This window comes from Miniopterus schreibersii, assembly GCF_964146895.1.
Source record: "Miniopterus schreibersii genome assembly, chromosome: 5".
In the NCBI taxonomy this organism is placed as follows: domain Eukaryota; kingdom Metazoa; phylum Chordata; class Mammalia; order Chiroptera; family Miniopteridae; genus Miniopterus; species Miniopterus schreibersii.
The window spans coordinates 68,699,671-68,717,513 of NC_138106.1; the positions used below are offsets into that span (position 1 = coordinate 68,699,671).

Sequence of the window (17,843 nt, forward strand, 5' to 3'; positions counted from 1 at the left end):
ATTTCCCCTTGGCCTAATTCCAAAGTAGAACTGTAAGAAGTCTATATTATTGCTCGGCTGGAGTGGCTCAGTGGTTGAGCACCGACCTATGATCCAGGAGATAGAGGTTAGATTCCGATTCTCAATCAGGGCACATGCCAGGGTTTCGGGCTAGATCCCTAGCAGGGGGCATGCGGAAGGCAACTGATCAATGGCTCATCATTGATATTTCTCTCTCTCCTCCCTTCCTCTCTCTGAAATCAATAAAAATGTTTTAAAAAATAAGTCGATATTATTTATAAAGAGTAACAAACTTAAGTTTTCTTTATAGGTTGAACCTCTCAAATTTAAAAAACATCATTTTCACAGACTACTTCCTAACACAGTGCCTGGCATATTTTCTCAACAAATATTTGTTGAGAAATGAATGAATATCTAGTAACAGGCAATGAATATTAATATATCTAGCATTTCAAAATAAAAAGTTAAAAATTAGACTCTTTCCAGAGAGAGACAAGTATCACATGATCTTACTCATATGTGGAATCTAATGAACAAAATAAACTGATGAACAAAATAGATCCAGAGACACAGAAGCATGGAACAGACTGAGGAATCTCAGAGGGAAGGTGGGGTGGAGGAGTGGGTGGGGGGAGAAGAATTTATATGCATAAATGCATAACCCATGGACTCAGACAACAGTATGGGGCAGGCCTGGGGGTGGGGCGGATACAGGGTGGAAGGGATCAATGGGAGGGAAAAGGGGGACATCTGCAATACTTTCAACAATAGGGATAAATTTTAAAAAGAGAATTAGGCTCTGAAAACAGAAGCTACCCTACAGTAAAGAAAACACTTTCCATCAGTTACTTGCATTTAATACTCCTAAGGCATAGATATTATCAGCCCTCATTAAACATTTGAGGAAGGTGGGGCCAACAATGTTAAAGTCAGACATTGTAATTATGAAGTGGTGGAGCCAGATTTCAAGCCCAAGTAAGTCCTCAAACAAAACGTGTGTGTGTGTGTGTGTGTGTGTGTGTGTGTGTGTGTGTGTTGGAAAGGGGCGTGTGCATGTTATGAAAACTATATCCCATGCTTCCCTACTTACAAAAGAAAATTCCCATGACAAAAACTTCAGAGGAAAAATACACAACAGACAGTTTCCTATTCCAAACACACATGTACAAAATCCACAACTTTTTAAGTATCTGGAGCCCATTTAAAGGATAACAATAGGCGCTGTGGATGGAGACTTAAATGCAACCAGACAAAAAGGTTACATCTCCTGGACATCCCTCCGGGGACCAATCAAACCGGGAGCGACGGCGCGCCCCGCGGCCTGGGACGGGCTCGGCCGGGCGCGGACAGGGGGCGGCTCCCTCCCGAGTCCTCGGGGCGCAGCTGTCCCCTCCCCTGGGAGGGCGCGGGGCCAGCCGGCTCCTGCCTACCTGACGGGCTCCTGCCGCCGCTTGAACCAGCTGCAGCAATTGGCCATCAGACCGAACATGCCCGGCCGCTCCTCCCTCCGCCTCCCATCCGAGCCTGGAGTGGGGATGGGCCCCTAGTCGCCCCGGGCCGTGCCCCGAAGCCGCCTCCGCTCCGGAGCGCCTCGGTGCGGGTAGCCCCGGAGGAGAGCACGGGCGGGAGGGGAGGACGGTCAGTGCCAGCACAAAACCGGGACAACCGCGCCGGGCCGCGAGCGGACAACGTCCTCCCTCCCAGCCGGGCACAGCGAGGCAGCGGCGCGGATTCCCAGCCCCAGCGCCGCTAGCCGGCCGCCCGGAGAAACCCCCGCGCCGACGTGCTGACGTCCCTCCCGGGCGTGGAGGGCCCTTCCCAAGCACCGCCCCTGCGCTCCTCCAATCATCGCCAGAGGGCCGGCGGCGGGGGCCTCTGAGTGGCTGAAGGGGCTCGACTCCGCCCCCGTTTCTGCCCGCGAGGTGGGAGGAAGAAGGAGGTGGAACTCCGGGAAGGTAGTTCTCGTTACTAGGCAACGGGAGCGTTCAGGGATGAACTGAGGCATCATGGACAAATCTCAGGCGAGGTTTACTTGTACATCCATCCCAAAGTGTATTACCAGGCGAGGGTACTGCTCCTCCTCTGTCTCCAACCACAGCTGAGACCCAAAGATCTCAGGGCTTGTGCATGTTTTGTTTTGTTTTGTTTTATACATCAGGGATGGGGCTCTACTGGGATTACAGCAGATTCTGACTGCACAGCTATAGAAACAATACACTGGGGCAATTATTATGACAAGGGAAAAACTCATTTGCTAATTGTATCAATAGTTCAGATGAGAGTGATGTTTTCTTCCATATAGTATTATTGTGGTTTGTTAATAAAATGTGAAATGGAATTGTATATTTATTGTGTGGGGGGTATGATTACTAACAAAATGTATGTTCATTGTAGAAAACGTAAAAAAAAAAAACACAAAAAAAACACAACACTAAAAAAGGAATAAAATGAAGAAAATAAGATCTCACACCACCCAAAGATAACCAGTGTTAACATTTTGATATGTTCTTTTCAGGATTTTTAGACACATAGATTGCTAGTTTTTTTGGTTTCTCCAAGAAATAGGATGGTGATCTACTGGATGTTTTGTAATCTGATTTATTTAAAATAAATAAATATGTGATATTTGCATTATTTAATATTCTTGGAAAAAGAAATGACAAATACATTTCTATAGAAAAAATGCATGCATAATATATAGGGGCCTGTGTATACATTCAGTTTCTACTAATATATTTTGAAATCCTAGTAAAAAAAGGAAAGAGGGCCCTGGGAAGCCCAGTGTATCCATGAGAAAATAGTGCTTTGGAGCAAAGATAGATCTAGGTTTAATATTATTTCCTGTCCTTTACTAACTCATTTAATCCTAATTCAAACTAATATACATCACTTACAGTTTATTGTCCCTGAAACAAAGTACCCCAACTGTAAAAGGAGAATAATACCTACTTTGCATGGTTGCTAAGATGATGAAATGCAAGAAATAAAACTCAAGTGCGATTTCTAACAAATAATAGCAGATTTTGAAGTTGGTGTCACCTGTCCCACAAACACCTCGATCGCCTTTCTCAGTCTCCTGCCTTGATGCTTCAGCTTTCTTTCCAACTGCTCATGGATGTATGACCTCTATTGATTTTCCTCTATTGAACCTGCCCTTCCTCATCAGTATTAGATGTTGCCTCTGCCCAGACTGTCCTGTCCATACACTAAAATGCCTCTATTATTCACTAATGAAGAAAGTTAAGTGATACTTTCACAAATTTTCTTCCCTCCCTATTATCTGTTTCTTAATTTCTAATATCTCAAGACATCTATCTCCTCTTTTCCAAGGTTAACCACTTCCCTGGGACTTTGACAAACATCATTTTACCAATTTTCTGAAATCCTGTTCCTTCAATTATCTCTTCTCGATCCAACATCTTAAATATATCCCTCCCCATCCCCATTTTTCCCCCCTAGATCTTAGGCTACAACTGCCAGAATGGGGTGGGAGTTAGAGAGCAGGACAAGATAAGGCCACAATTCCTCCTTAACTATGAACAGGCTACTACTGTCCTGCTGATTCTTTAATTTCACACCCCAACTTCTTAAACTATTGGTTCACAAACCCTAAAGCACTATTTTTTGCTGTTCACTCTTTTTATCAATTTGCTGTGATTGGGCTTCTGTCCCATCAAACTACTCAAAACACATTTTTTTGATAGAACTTATGTCTTCCTTACCAAATCAGTTCTCATTTTCTTTCACATTGGTTAATACTTTTAATACAATTAACTCTTCTAAAGGTCTTTCCTCCCTTGGTTTTTCACAATTATGCACTATTCTGGTTCTCTTCTGACCTCACTGGTCATTCCTCCTCCAGCTTCCTACATGTATTCCCCAGGACCAACCTTATCCCTCTATTTTTCTTTTTAAAAACATGTTCTCTTAGAGAATCCAATTATTACTTCTGTGCTTGAGGGTCTTACTATGTGGATGTTTCTTGAGCATTTCTGGAACCATGCTCAACACCCTTTTTTCAAAAAATATACTCAACCAAGCTCAACTTCATGGCTTTCCTAGTTCTGATAGTGATCCAGCATCAACCATTTCTGGTGCCAACATACAGTCAGTTAGTTAACTAAGTTGACTATTAGTTCTCAGTCTAGTAAGTGATTGGTAAACATTAGTGTTGCTCACTATTTCTAGTTCCCTTTTCCCTACAAGCACATGAAATAGTTATTCCCTCCTTCTCGAAGTCATGGATTTGTTTCGTCCTGTGAAATGTGCATGGTAATAGTTGTGTCACTTCTTGGTGAAAGCATTTAAAAGCTGCTGCACAATTCACTGTTCTCTCTTCCCTTGCAATATTAATTGTGGAAGCCTATGTTAACTTCGAAGTAAAATAAAATCAAAACAGCATGGAACGCTGAGCCAATACATAGAAGACAGTGGATTGGAAAGTCCTACAGTGGACTTCCCATGAGCAAGAAATAAACACTTGTTAGCTTAAGTTACTGTAATTTCGTGGCTGTTCTATCACATTATAATCTAGTTTATTCTGAAGTATGAAAATAGTCTTGCTGCCATCATTCTTGTCAAGAACCTCATTTCATCTCCCAGGGATTGTTGAAATAGCACCCTAAATATTACTTGGTTTCTTCTTTTTTTTCCAGCTTTATTGAGGTACAATTGCCAAATAAAATCATAATATATTTAAAGTGTACAATGCAATAATATAATGTACATATACATTGAAAAATGATTCCCATAATTGAGTTAATTATCACATTCATCACCTCATGTTACTTTTTTTTTCGTGAGAACATTTGAGATCTACTCTCTTAGCAGATTTCAAGTGCACAACACAGTACAATTAAGTATACTCATGCTGTACCTTAGATCCTCAGAACTTATTCATCATTTATTTTACGCTCAATTTATTCCCGGGCCATGAGTTTTTGTTTCTTCAATTTCTTCTGGGATATCTTTTTTTCTGTGTAACCTCCTCTTCTGGTTTAAACACCATCTGATCTTTTTCAGTAGGATCATCTCAGTGTGGAAGGGAGAGATCGTGTATGGGTTCTGCACATCATCTTGGGAGCTTTGTTCAGCATCACTCTCTGCATTTTTAAGCATGTCCAGCAAAAATTCAGCAGTCTTTTGGGGCCACCGACCCTGTGTCCAGCCCCACTGTTTGGCCTGGGGACACCTACCAACTCCACCACTGTAACTACAGAAGGGCATACACTGGTTCTGTAAAGCGACGTCCTTCAGGTCCTTGGTGGCTTTACAGATATGCATACCCTGGACGCTCTGGGAGGGTTCATGAGTGTTCTTAAAGTGAACGTGAAGATTGGAACTTCTTGCTTTGCATGATTTTGTGGGGAATTTTGGGTCAAGTAAATAGCGAATAATTTTCAGAGGTCATCTCAGGCCAGTTACAGAAAGAGAACTTACTCATCTTATAACTGAAAATTTGTATGTTTTACCAACCTCTCCCCTTTCTCATATCCCTCACCCTCTGGCAACCACCATTCTATTCTGTTTCTATGAGTTTGATTTTTTTTTTAAGTTCCACATATAAATGATACAATGCAGTATTTGTCTTTCTCTGTCTGGCTTATTTCACTAGCATATTACCCTCTAGTTTCATCCACATTGTTGCAAATAGTAGAATTTCTTGGTTTTGGGGATTTTTTCCGGGGGGGAGTAAGCCTTAATAATATTCTATTATATATCATATATATGTGATATATAAATATATAGTATGTATATATCTGATACATGTAACATATAACTACATAATATATTTATATATAACGTTGGCTTATCCATTTATCCATAGATGGACACTTAGGTTGTTTTCATATCTTGGCTATTTAAATAATGCTGCAGTGAACATGCGAGCACAGATATCTCTTCCAGGTAGTGATTTCATTTCCCTTATTTCTATATCGAGAAGTGGGATTGTTGGATCATATGTATGTATTATACATATAGTAGTTCTTTATATATAGTTCTGTTTTTAGTACTAAAATATATGGTATTTTATGCTACTATAAATGCACAGTGTATACATATGTGCATGTGTGTGTGTGTATATATATGTATATATTCAATTTTTAATTTCTCAAGGAATCTCTATACTGTCTTCCATATGGCTGAACCAATTTACATTCCCACCTACTGTGTACAAGGGTTCCCTTTTCTCCATATCCTTGCCAACATTTATTTGTTGCCTAATGTTACTTGGTTTCTAATCTTTCCCAGCTCTGATCCATTTTGTAAACATTTCACAAGGTAATATACTTAAATACAACCACAAAAATCATTATCCTTTCTCAAACAAACAAACATACAAAAAACAAACAAATAAAACAAGACTAGTCCTTACTGCCTATGGTTTAAACACTTTAGGTTGATTGTTTGTTTTCACCAAGCAAATATTAAAAGATTATTGTAGAAAAATAAAATGTACAGTGTAGGGCAAAAGTAAGTTTACAGTTGTTCATATGGAAAATAACACAATAATTAACAAATAATAATACAAGAATAAACTCTGTGTTTTGCATACTCACAACTATAAACCTACTTTTGCCCCACCCTGAATAAATCGGTAAAAAAAAATTATCCATAATCCTACCATTAGAAACGATCACTGTGAATATTTGGGCATAAATATTCCCAGGGTTGCACTGTTAAATTGAATTTAGTTGAATGTTTATGTGCCAGTTACTGTTCTGGGCACTAGGAATATAGTGGTGACCAAAACATAAAAAAAAAAATATTCTAATTTCTACCTTCAAAGACCTACATTCTAGTAGTGGGAAGGAGGAGGAGGCAGATAATAAATAAGTAAACTAGACCATATATTAGTAGAAGATCACATGAAGAAATAAAACTGGGTAAGGGAATGGGGCAGGGATTAGGACTGGGAATGGGAGTAGATTAAGAGTTAAATTTTGGATGGGATTTAGTTGCATATTTAGAACTGTACCAAAATCAAATTTTGGCCAAGTAAAATTGACCCAGTACTCATTGATATTGAGCTAAAGACAGATATCACCATCACAGAATGAAGTTCTGAGATAAATTAAAAATCCAAAAATTTTATCCAAAGATGTAGTATTGAGTTTTAGTATTAAAATTTTCTGTATATAATTTTTCAAAGTTTGACATTACAACATAGGTAGGATACATAATTTTTCAGCACTAGCTATAATTGCTGGTACTGTGATACACATTTGTAGTATTAAAAAGTTTTTTTTAAATGTTGCTGTTAGAGATTAAAGATGGTGGCAGACTGAGTGGAAGCTACACTGACACTCTCCTGGGACCAAATAGGAATTACAACTAAAATATAGAAAAACCACCCTGAATAATCAACTGCAACTGAAGACGAGCTGGAGAGCACCGTCATAACCAAGGAGGAAAAGTGGAGACCACACAGATACCGGTAGGAAGTGCAGAGGCATGAGAGGCAGCAGCTGAAGGTCCGGAGGGAGATCTCAGCTGTGGGGGTTCCCACTGAGGACTCTGGGGCCTAAACCCCAGGCTGGGCTGCCCAGCCAAGAGCACCAGAACTGAGATACGTGCCCACATGACATCTGGCTGTGAAAAGCAGCCAGGTTTCTGGTCTGCCAGGGAGAGGGCTGGAAATACAGGTACCCTCTTAAAGAGCCAAAGCACAAAGTTTCATGTGTAGCCACTCACATTGGGCTCCAGCAGAGGGAGGGCAGAGTGAACTGGAGCTGTGTGAAAAGAATGTAGGGTTGTGGGCTCTGGAGATAGAGCTCAGAGGGCACCCCTCTGGATTCCTGTGCCAAATCATTCCCCCATGCTGCAGAGGGCATCTTTCATAGGCAGACATTTTACCTTCCAAGCAGCTTTTGCCTGAGGGGGAAGCAATGGCCCTACCCTGCTGGAAAACCTCTCGCCCTACCCAGAGGAGTTTCTATAGCCTGAAGCTCATTAAGAGACTGATAACAATTGGCTACCCCACCCTGTGGAGTTTCTACAGTCTGAGGCTCATTAAGGGAATCAGATTAATCAGCCTGCAGGCAGAGGCAAACCTACGAGTGCTTCGAGTCTTTGCCTAACTTGCTTCTGGACCCAGCCTTGGAAAAGCAGACTTTGGTGGGCATCTTGTTCCTGTCCAAACACACCCAGACCCAACAGAGGGGATCTCAAGCTGTGGGTTGGTGATAGCTTCAAACAGGGTACTCAAGGCCAGTCACAACGTCTGACATTGGCCTGCACCAGAGACCTTCCAAAAAGACTGAGAGTCCTAGCAGGCCTACCTAATACATAGAAACAAAAAGGCAGCCAAAATGAAGAGACAGGAAAATAAGCCCCAAATGAAAGAACAAGAGAAGTCTCCAGAAAAAGAGCTCAATGAAATGGAGATAAGCAATCTATCAGATATAGAGTTCAGAATACTGATTATAGGATGTTCAACAGCATGAAAAAAGATATGGAAACTATGAAAAATGACCAGGCAGAAATGAAGAATGGCATAGCAGAAATAAATACATTGGAATAAACAGCAGATTAGAGGAAGCTGAGGATTGGATCAGCAAATTAGAAGACAGGGTAGACAAAATCACTTAATAAGATATCCAAAAAGGAAAAACAATTAAAAAACAGGAGGACAGTCTAAGGGAGCTGTGGGACAATGTGAAATGTAACAATATTAGCATTACAGGAATGACAGAGGAGGTCGAAAGTAAGGGTTAGAGAATCTGAAGAAATAATGGCAGAAAATTTCCCTAATCTGGTGAAGGAAAAAGGCACATGAGTTCAGGAGGCACAGAGAGTCCCAAGCAAGAAGAATACAAAGAGGCCCAAGCCCAGACACATCATAATTAAAATGCCAAAAATTCAAGACAAAGAGAAAATATTAAAGGCAGTAAGAGAAAAGCAATCTGTTACCTTCAATGCAGCTTCCATAAGGATGTCAGCTGAGTTCTCACCAGAAACTCTACAGGCCAGAAGGAAATGGCATGAATTATTCAAGGTAATGCAAAACAAGGATCTGAAACCAAGACTACTCTATCCAGCAAGACTATCATTCAAAATAGGTGGTGAAATAAAGAGCTTCCCAGACAAAAAAAAGGCTAAAGGAATTTATCACCAAACCTGCCTTGCAGGAAAAGTTAAAGGGACTACTGGTGTTCTCTAGAAGATTAGAAACTACCAGGTGTCCCTTATCTTCCAGCTGAGTGAAGTAGGCTCTCATTTATCCAGCAAAAGGTTTTGTTCAGACCCTCAGAAAGCAATTCCAACTGAAAAGCCAAAGTTAAAAAGCCACTATTCCCCCCGCCCCAAGCCCCCACTGTACTTAGTTATCTTAATTCTTATCTTGAGCCTAGTGTCTCTCAACTTTAACCTTTAGCTCCACCTCAAGGATTTATCAACACCTTAAAACAAGGAGGTCCATAATACCAAGAAAAATTTATCCAAATCCACCTGATGCAAAGCCAGGAGCAGGTGGGACACAATGGGTCCCTGTTGATACCTAGCACTTGTCCAGGTCTGCAAGGTGGTCCTGGGTGGCCTTCTCTGGAATCCTGCCACACAACCTGAATCACAATCTGAGTCCAGGCACCATAATGTTGTGGGCAATGGGAACAGCATGAGGTATTAGACCTGTGGGGTCTGACCAGATCTGGGTTCAGCAACCTTGGTACCTGAGTTCTGGCTAGGAAAGAATTCAGACACAAGACTCAAACTGTGAGAGAATATTTATTTGGAAAGTCACAAAGGTAGAAGAAGTAATTTGTAGCAGAAATGGGTTTAGGAAAAAAGAGATAGAGGCAAAGGAAGGGCCCCTGTAGCTTAGAAGTGAGGAAGGTAAAGGTGATGAGTCTGGAGAGGGAGAGGAAAAGGCAAGGGTATGCAGCCAGGAGGGAGAGCACACTGGGTCCTCCGTCCTAAGGGTTTCAAGGGTGGAGATTTTAGGGGAGGTCCCAGGGGAAGATTTCAATAGCATACTCAGCATTTCTCCAGGTGTGTCCTTTCAGGATCTAGGTCTCCACTGGTTGGTCAGCACCAGCGCAGGGGGGCATTATCCAATGTAGCTGGTCCTGAGGTCAACCATGGGGTAACGTCTCTGGTTTTGCTGCTTTTCTGGGCCTGGAACTGAAATACAACTTTGGCCTAGATGTTATCTCCAGGGAGAAAAGCTCAGGGGGTCCAAAGCACATGACCAGTGATATATTAGGGGAGGAAATGTCACCCTGGAGGCAAGGTTTCACCCTACAATTGTCCTTTGCTAAGCACCCAGTGCTATCTACCCTGGTGACCTTCTGAACCTGGCCCATCCTCCTTGCTCTGCCTACCACAGAACCACAGAAAGCTAAATTAGCTGGAAGAGACTTCTGAAAGATGATCTGCCTATCAAATTTTGCTCACACACATAGGAAATCAATTGATATGTTCACTTGGTCAGAAATACTAGAAGTGATAGTAGTAAATACGCCTTAAATCCTACTATTTAACACACACTAATGGCTTTATATGTGTTCTCTGTTTAAATCCTAACATTAACACTTATGTTAACATTATTATGCCCATTTTATGGATGATACAACTGAGGCTTAGAGAGGTTAATCAACTTCCTTAAAGTTACATAAGTAGTAAATGGCAGAGTACTGCAATTTAAATCCAGGCAGTTTAGCCCCACAGCCTTAAAGATTAAATAACAGACATTTCAAATGTGAACGTCTAAAGCATAAAAAGTAGAGGGTAATACATAAAAAACAAAACGAGCTGCTGTAACGTGATGGAATTCGATACGTTGTCTTTTTTTCTCAAAACATTTTTTGGCTACAGTTTTTTTACACCTTACACGCAGGTACAAAATAAAAATGATGGACACGATTCCATTTGCTTCCATTATCCCTGTTCCCTGCTGCCTTAGAGTGGCTTCAGCCACTTCTTGGTTTCGGTTAATGCCTTCATCCCCAACTTCTACCTCCCGCTTTTCCTTCCCCGCGGGGATGCCCCGTCCTCTGTGTCCTCAAAGTTGTCTCGGCCGCTCAGCCTCACATCCCGGCTCGCTGGCGCTTTCCAAGGCTTTCGCTTCCCGTTCCCCTTCCCCGCGGAAACTTCGCCCTCGGGAGACTGTGAACGAAACGCCGGGGTTCGGGCACAGGCGGGGAGCGCCGTCCCCACGGTGTTTACCAGGCCTCCGACGCGGTCCCTGAGCCCTGCCCCCAGCTCCGAAAAGCTTCCTGGAAACGTCCCCCGATCGCCTCCCCTCTCCGCTGGGGGCTGGGAGCGGGCGGGCCTCCCCGCCCCCGGCGCGGGCTCCGCGGGCGCGCTCGCCGCCGCCAGCCCGCAGTCCGCCCGCCGCCGCGCCCCCGCCCAGCTCAGCCGCGCGCCCTGCACGCAGATCCCGCGGCCACGCGCCACGGCCCGGCCATGAGGGTCCTCGGTGCGAGCTGCGGGGCGCTGCTGACGTGCCTCGCCCTGGTGTTTCCCGCCCCGGAGGCAAACTGTGAGTAGCCCGCGGCGCCCGGTCTCCTCTCCCAGCGATGCGCGCTCAGCCGCCAGCCGCGTTGCATTCGCTTTCCCAGGGCTGCAGCCGCCTGGAAACTTCCCGGCGAGTCCGGGCGACGACCCGGCTGGTGGAGCCGCCGCGGTCCGGCAGGCTGTGTCGCGGTGGGGCAGGGTCGACGTTCGCCCTGCTCTGGGGACCCTCTTCTGCCCCCAGGACAGATGGAAGGACCTGAGTCACACTGAGGATTAAAGGAGGGAGGACGCTGCTGAAGTTCCCCGTCCGAGGGCCGGGATGAGCGCTTTGCCGTGGAAAAGTAGGGGAGAGGCACCCCGCTGTCTTCCCTTTGTACCTGCGCCTGGCCCCAGCTAGCACCCCCTGCTGCAGCCGACCTCCCCCCCTCCTCCCCCGTTTGCAATTTCTGGACTTTGAACTTGGTTTGCTTATTTCAACACTGACAAACGAATTGTTAGGATGAGGGCAGTTTTGCATAGCAGTTGGCACATGTCATTTTCCGACCTTGAAATCAAAAGGACTGTTAAATATTGTAATTCTCAGATCATTTTGTACTGAGAATATTTGACTCTGAGGGCCACTGAAGTGGCGGCATGAATTTTTCTGTCTTTATCTTTGTACGTCCAGTCTTTTAGGTCCCCATGCCTGGACTCAGGGCAGGATATTGAGTTTTCTCTGAAAAAATATATGAAGAGTATTAAGGTATTTAGAACACTTTAGTTGTCAGCTAATTCTTTGGTTTTCTAAAGTTTAAGCTCGTTCATTGATTAAGAATGCTTACTTCTTCTGTTTTATTCTCAGGAAATGACATGGAAAGATAAACTCTGAGTTAAAAATAACTTGGGTTGTGTCAAGTTCTAATATAAAAATTTCAAAGAAGTAATTTCAGGAGAATTAAATAGGAATTTACTAACATTCCACTAGCTTTTTTTATTACTGCTCATGATGAATGGGTTATTTTAAAATTCTAATTTAGAGGCTAAAAATTACTTGTTGATTTTATATTAAAGTGATACAACAGCAGACCTTCAACACTGAAACCCTTATCATTAAGCCTGCATGTAAACCTTAGGCACTGCCTTATTATCTATGTAGTTCATTAGGACAATCAAATATTTGTCTGTCAACCAGCGCTTTGGAGAACAGAAAGAGGCAAAAGTGACTTGCCACACTTACTGCTTGTCATCACAGGAATTTGCTAGGCCCTTTCTTTTTATAGAGATGGTTATATTTTCACTGAATCTAGAAAGAGTTAAAGTGTGTGTCTTATGTGCACATGTTCAAACAATATATATAAAGAAATACACTTGTTATGTATAGGTACTGTTAGAATAGATAAATTAATTCTATGTGATAACACATAAAGGCCCTATAATCTCTTCATTTAAAAAAGTATAATAGCCTGTGTAGCGTGGCTCAGCTGTTGAGCATCCACCTAGGATCCAGGAGATCGAGGTTCGAATCCCAGTCAGGGCACATGCCCGGGTTGCTGGCTTGATCCCCAGTAGGGGGCGTGCAGGAGGCAGCCAATCAATGACTCTCATCATTGATGTTTCTCTCTCTCTCTCCCTCTCCCCATCTCCCTTCCTCTCTCTGAAATCAATAAAGATATATTTAAAAAATAAAGAGTATGATAGTTTGCCCTGGCCAAGTAGCTCAGTTGGTTAGAGCACCGTCCAGATATGCCAAGGTTGTGGGTTCAATTCCTGATCAGGGCACATACAAGAACCAACCAATGAATGCATAAATAAGTGGAACAACAAATCGATGTTTCTCCCTCCCTTTCTCTCTCTAAAAATAAATAAATAAAAATTTTGAAAAAGTATGATAGTTTAATTGGATTGAAAATCATCTTAGTTTACTGATGAGGAAACTGTGATACAGATGGAATTATTTTCTCCCTAAGATTTTAAATTTGAGATAGAATTAGAACTCTAAATATTTGATTTATAATTCATTTTTAGCCCATAGAAATAGAGTTGCTATTTAAAGAAAATCAAATCACAGGTTTAGTTTTGAGAGAGTGAGAAAGCATCTAGTTCAACTTCTTCGTTTTAACAATAAAATGTTCAGAGATGTTAACTGACTTTCCAGACATTTCCATACCGTGTGTATATATACACACACAGAAAGAGAGAGAGAGAGATTTAAAAGGTATATTGTCTACATATTTTGTTATTTCCCACTAAGGGCTGTGGTGAAGAGAACCAGGAGAAAGGGGATGTCCGGTTTTGGCTGTGCTAATTTGGCCCTATCGAGACGAGACTTCCACTTCTGGCTAGATACCATCTACCCTAGTAATTACTGACTCATATTTTCCTTTTCTTTTTTACTCTTGTCTTTTCTAACTATTCCTTTCACTGTTTATCTAACTTTGTCTTTACTTAAATCCCTTTATTCAGAGTCCAACATATTGCACTGATGCAGAGATTTTATCAAGGTAGGATTAGAGTTGAGGTTGGTGCTAGAAGAGGTAGAAACAATCTCTGGTATGCTACAACAACAACACCCTGTGCCATATTCTCTCACCATTAATTCTATGCTAGGAAACATAGTAATGCTTTTCATAATAGACCTTTTCTATCCACCAGGTTTAATAGCCTCTTTATAGATAAATGTTCTATATACATATGTAAACTTTCAAAATATTATGAGAAAAATATGAGAAGCCTGCTAATTCCTATGTCTGTATTCTTTAGCTACAAGTAACAGTAATGATAACTAAAGAAGGAAGGAAGGAAAGCAGAGAGGAAGGAAGGGGAGGGGAAGAGAGAGGAGAAGAGGGGGAAAGAAAGGAGAAGAGAGAAAGGAAAAAGGAAGAGGGAAGGAAAAGAGAAGCTGAATGGATTTCTTGGAAGGCTACTGAATGGCATGCTGAGCAGGCAGGCCTAGGGAAGCCAGGGACTTGGGCATTTAGGTGATCCATATAGTGGGAACTCATGTGCTCACTATGTTGGGAGCTGCCACCATATGACTCATTTCTAACTGCCTTCTGGGCCTGTGTGTCTCTACTCATGATTGAAATTCCTAGAAAAGAGAGCTTCATCATTTTGGCGTAGCTTATTTCTGGAGTCCTGTGATTGACAGCTCCCTAGAATCAGGTAGAGCGCCTTGGGCAGCTCGCACAATGCTGCCCAGAAGCAAGAGACGTCCACACGTTCTGATTATTCCCTGTACAACAGTGCACACAGGACCTTCTTCCTGTAAACAACATTTGAAAGCATTTCAAATATATGCACTTATTTATAATATAATATAAATAGGTAATGTTCAACAGAAAGTACCTCCTCCTCAATAGGTTTTAGTCACCGTAGCTGGAGAGGAAGGCTCCAGGCTGCCATTTCCTACGTTAGTATCCTTGGGTAATACCCATACCCCTCTAGTACTCTCGCAATCACATGCCAGTGTGCTATGCTTTATGGACAAAATGATACATTGTAGTGTGCCAACACGTCCTATATGCCACAAAATAATAATAAAGAGGGGAATAAAGGTACTCCCATTAGGGCTTGCCTGTCTCCCTTGCTTATAAGCTTGAGGTGGTATTTATGAAGGACTTCACCCTTCGCTACTCAATTCATAGTCTCTTACTCCCAGGGAGTCCTCCACATTGGGGTTTTTGTCTGCTCTGTGAGCTGAATGAACCACACCTTTGTCGGGAAGAATCTGAGCCCTGTTGTTCCCACCTATGCATGGTTGTATCCATCTCTCTTTTACAGTTTCTACTGTGGACAATAGTTGTCCTGGAGGAATAACACTCCTAACCCTGTTTTATATGTGGCAACAGCACTATTTGTATTGATTATTGTCACTCCAGAATAATTCTTTTTTTTTTTTCCTTGAGGGTAAAGAATTTTCAATGGCCATAAAGCAGTTTCAGCTTCTAATTCAGTAGAAAATATATTAGGGCCCCGCGTGAATGTATTCCTTCCTGAGCTCCCCAATTTCTAGATGCGCAGAACCCAGCTGTGAGGGAAGAAAGCAAACAATTCAAGAATCGGTTTTTGGATTAGTTTCGTAGGTCTGTTGGAACAAAGTATCACAGACTGGGTGGCTTAGACAACAGAGTTTGTTCTCTCAGTTTTGGAGGCTAGAAATTTGAGATCAAGGTGTTACCAGAAAGGGGCCCTGGCCCTGAGCAGGTCTGCCTAGGGATAACTGGTAGTGTGTGGGTTCTTGACTTCATGCAGGAAAGATTTCACAGCCAAGTCCAGGTGATTTTTAGAGACATTTATTAAAGCTGGGGACAGTGGAACAAGGAAGGGCATAGGATGGAGGAAGCAAGAGAGAGACTAGGTGGGGAAATGAGCCCAGACTGGACTGCTTTTGCTCACTAAGAAGTCAGAGGAAAGGGGGCCTTGGGGTTAGGTTCAAGGGGTCAGCCCTGGTTGAGCTGTTGCTGCCCATTGCTCCCTGGTTGCAAGGGAGGGAGAGGGCATGGTAGAACTTTTCTTTTGAGCTTTTTGTTGTTGTTGTTGTTTTAAAAAAAGGTTGAGAGTTTAGGGTAGGTCTTAGGGGAGGATCTCCATAGAATATTCATAAGTTTATGCTGATATGCCAAAATAAGATTTATTCTCTTAACTTAATTTCTCCTTGGGTGTGGTTGGTAAATGGTAGTACATAATTGGATTTCTGCTGCCTCCCTGAGTAGGGTGACTTAAACTATATACCCTCTGGTTGGGGAGAAGTGTACACTATTTACTCATAAGTGTCCTTGGTTACAGAAGATATATGAGTTTGCTGTGTACTAGACGGCTGTTTACTAGATGGCTGTGAACTGCTTGGCCATTTAACTGTCTGTCTAAGTTTCCCTATTTCACTAGTCCTGGTTTACTAACTAGCCTGTCTCAAAGTTGTCAGCAGGGCTAGTTCCTTCCAAGGACTCAGAGAGAATCTGTTCCATGATTCTCTCCTAGCTTTTGGTTTCCAAAGACACACACATCATCATCATCTTTGCTCTGCATTTCCTCTTTTGATAAGAGCACCAGTCATAGTGGATTAGCAGCCACCCTTATGACCTTGTCTTTCCTTCATCACCTGCATAGCTCCTATTTCCAGATAAGGTCATGTTCACAAGTACTGGGGGTTAGGACTTCACTACCTTTATAGGGACACAGTTCATCCCGTAACAGTCACTAAGCCTCAAATCATGACAAGTACTTCTTTCTTTCTACCTTTATTCCTGACCTGTCTGTTCTTGCTTTAGGAAAAAGAGCACCAGATATGAATGATTGCTGGTACTAAGAAGGTACTTCCTTTTTTTTTAACCACATTGGAAGATAGCGTTGTGTCCCAAAAGGCCGTGAGTGAGCCATCAATAATTGGTCAGTCTATCATTCCCTGAGTCTAGCTCCTTCAAGGTATTAGACACACAATGAGACCAATGAAAACCATAATAATCATCCCATTCACTTATTTCCTTAATGAATTAATTCCTTAGTTAAAGGGTGTTGTGTGGCTTAGCATAAAGCATTGGACTAGTCTGTCTATAGTGGTGCTGACAGAAAAATTAAACAAATTGCTGTTCCTCCCTGATAGTAAAGCCCTAACTAGTCAACTATACACTAGGTGTCTGGTTGAATTTTGTAATACATCTAAGTCTCTAAGAGCTGCCTTCTTTAGATAGAAATACTTTCTCAGTTTGTAGCAATTCCAAGCATCTGCCATGGTCTTTCACACAATTCTTTTCCCCTGTTTATACCTATGTGACACTTGTAGATGTTTTTGTTTGTGACCCTTGTACTAGATTGCCCTGAGAAGAAACACAACTGATGATCACTAAGTGGGTCACCTGTCCCCTCTTTTTTTTAAGAACTTTTCTAGTATGGGGCTATGCTGTGAGCAGCCACCTGGAACACAAATATTCTCAGCCCTGTGCCAGTTCTTGCCCAAGCTGCCTTGTCCCTAGGCCTGAAATCTAGCTCTTTACAGGCCCCTGAACAACTGGTCAGACCATTGCAACAATTCAGAAAGTAGAAGAGGGTCTCATTTCAGATCAATTATCATTGCAGGCAGAGTGGACAATGAGAAATACTGCTGATATGTATGCCCATGAGAGGGTTTTGTTTCTCCAGTGTTCCTCAGGGCCACCTTGAGGGAGGCTGCAGTGTATGTGTGCGTTTGTTTTTGACAGTCGCAGGTTGACTCTGGCTCATGTTTGTACATCACAATATCTAGTAATCACTAAAGGTTTTTGAATCTCTCTCCTTGGTGCAGTTACCCAATACAGTTATTTTGTTTTAGAGAAAACTAGGAGAAAAGTTCACAGTACTGTATACTTCTGAGGGCTGGGAGGGAGAATGGTTCTTTATGGGCATCTCTCCTTCATTCAACAGGTTCTGATTCA

General features: G+C 42.4%; 2 protein-coding genes across 4 annotated transcripts in view; one reads left to right on the top strand and one right to left on the bottom strand.

The window, feature by feature from the left end:
- Window positions 1–1,806, bottom strand: part of ARL13B (ARF like GTPase 13B) — a 68,601-nt gene extending 66,795 nt beyond the window's left edge. For 2 of the 3 annotated variants that reach the window (XM_081139414.1, XM_081139413.1), the window contains exon 1: window positions 1,431–1,806. In XM_081139414.1, coding sequence (XP_080995540.1) covers window positions 1,431–1,489 — 59 coding nt within the window. In that variant the 5' untranslated portion in view covers window positions 1,490–1,806. The remainder of the gene's footprint in view (window positions 1–1,430) is intronic. The other variant, XM_081139416.1, reaches the window with a different exon arrangement.
- A 9,484-nt stretch (window positions 1,807–11,290) lies between these two features.
- The window catches only part of PROS1 (protein S), a 59,363-nt gene continuing 52,810 nt past the window's right edge, over window positions 11,291–17,843 (top strand). The window contains exon 1 of the mRNA XM_081138720.1: window positions 11,291–11,482. Within this exon, the coding sequence (XP_080994846.1) occupies window positions 11,407–11,482 (76 nt within the window). The 5' untranslated portion in view covers window positions 11,291–11,406. The remainder of the gene's footprint in view (window positions 11,483–17,843) is intronic.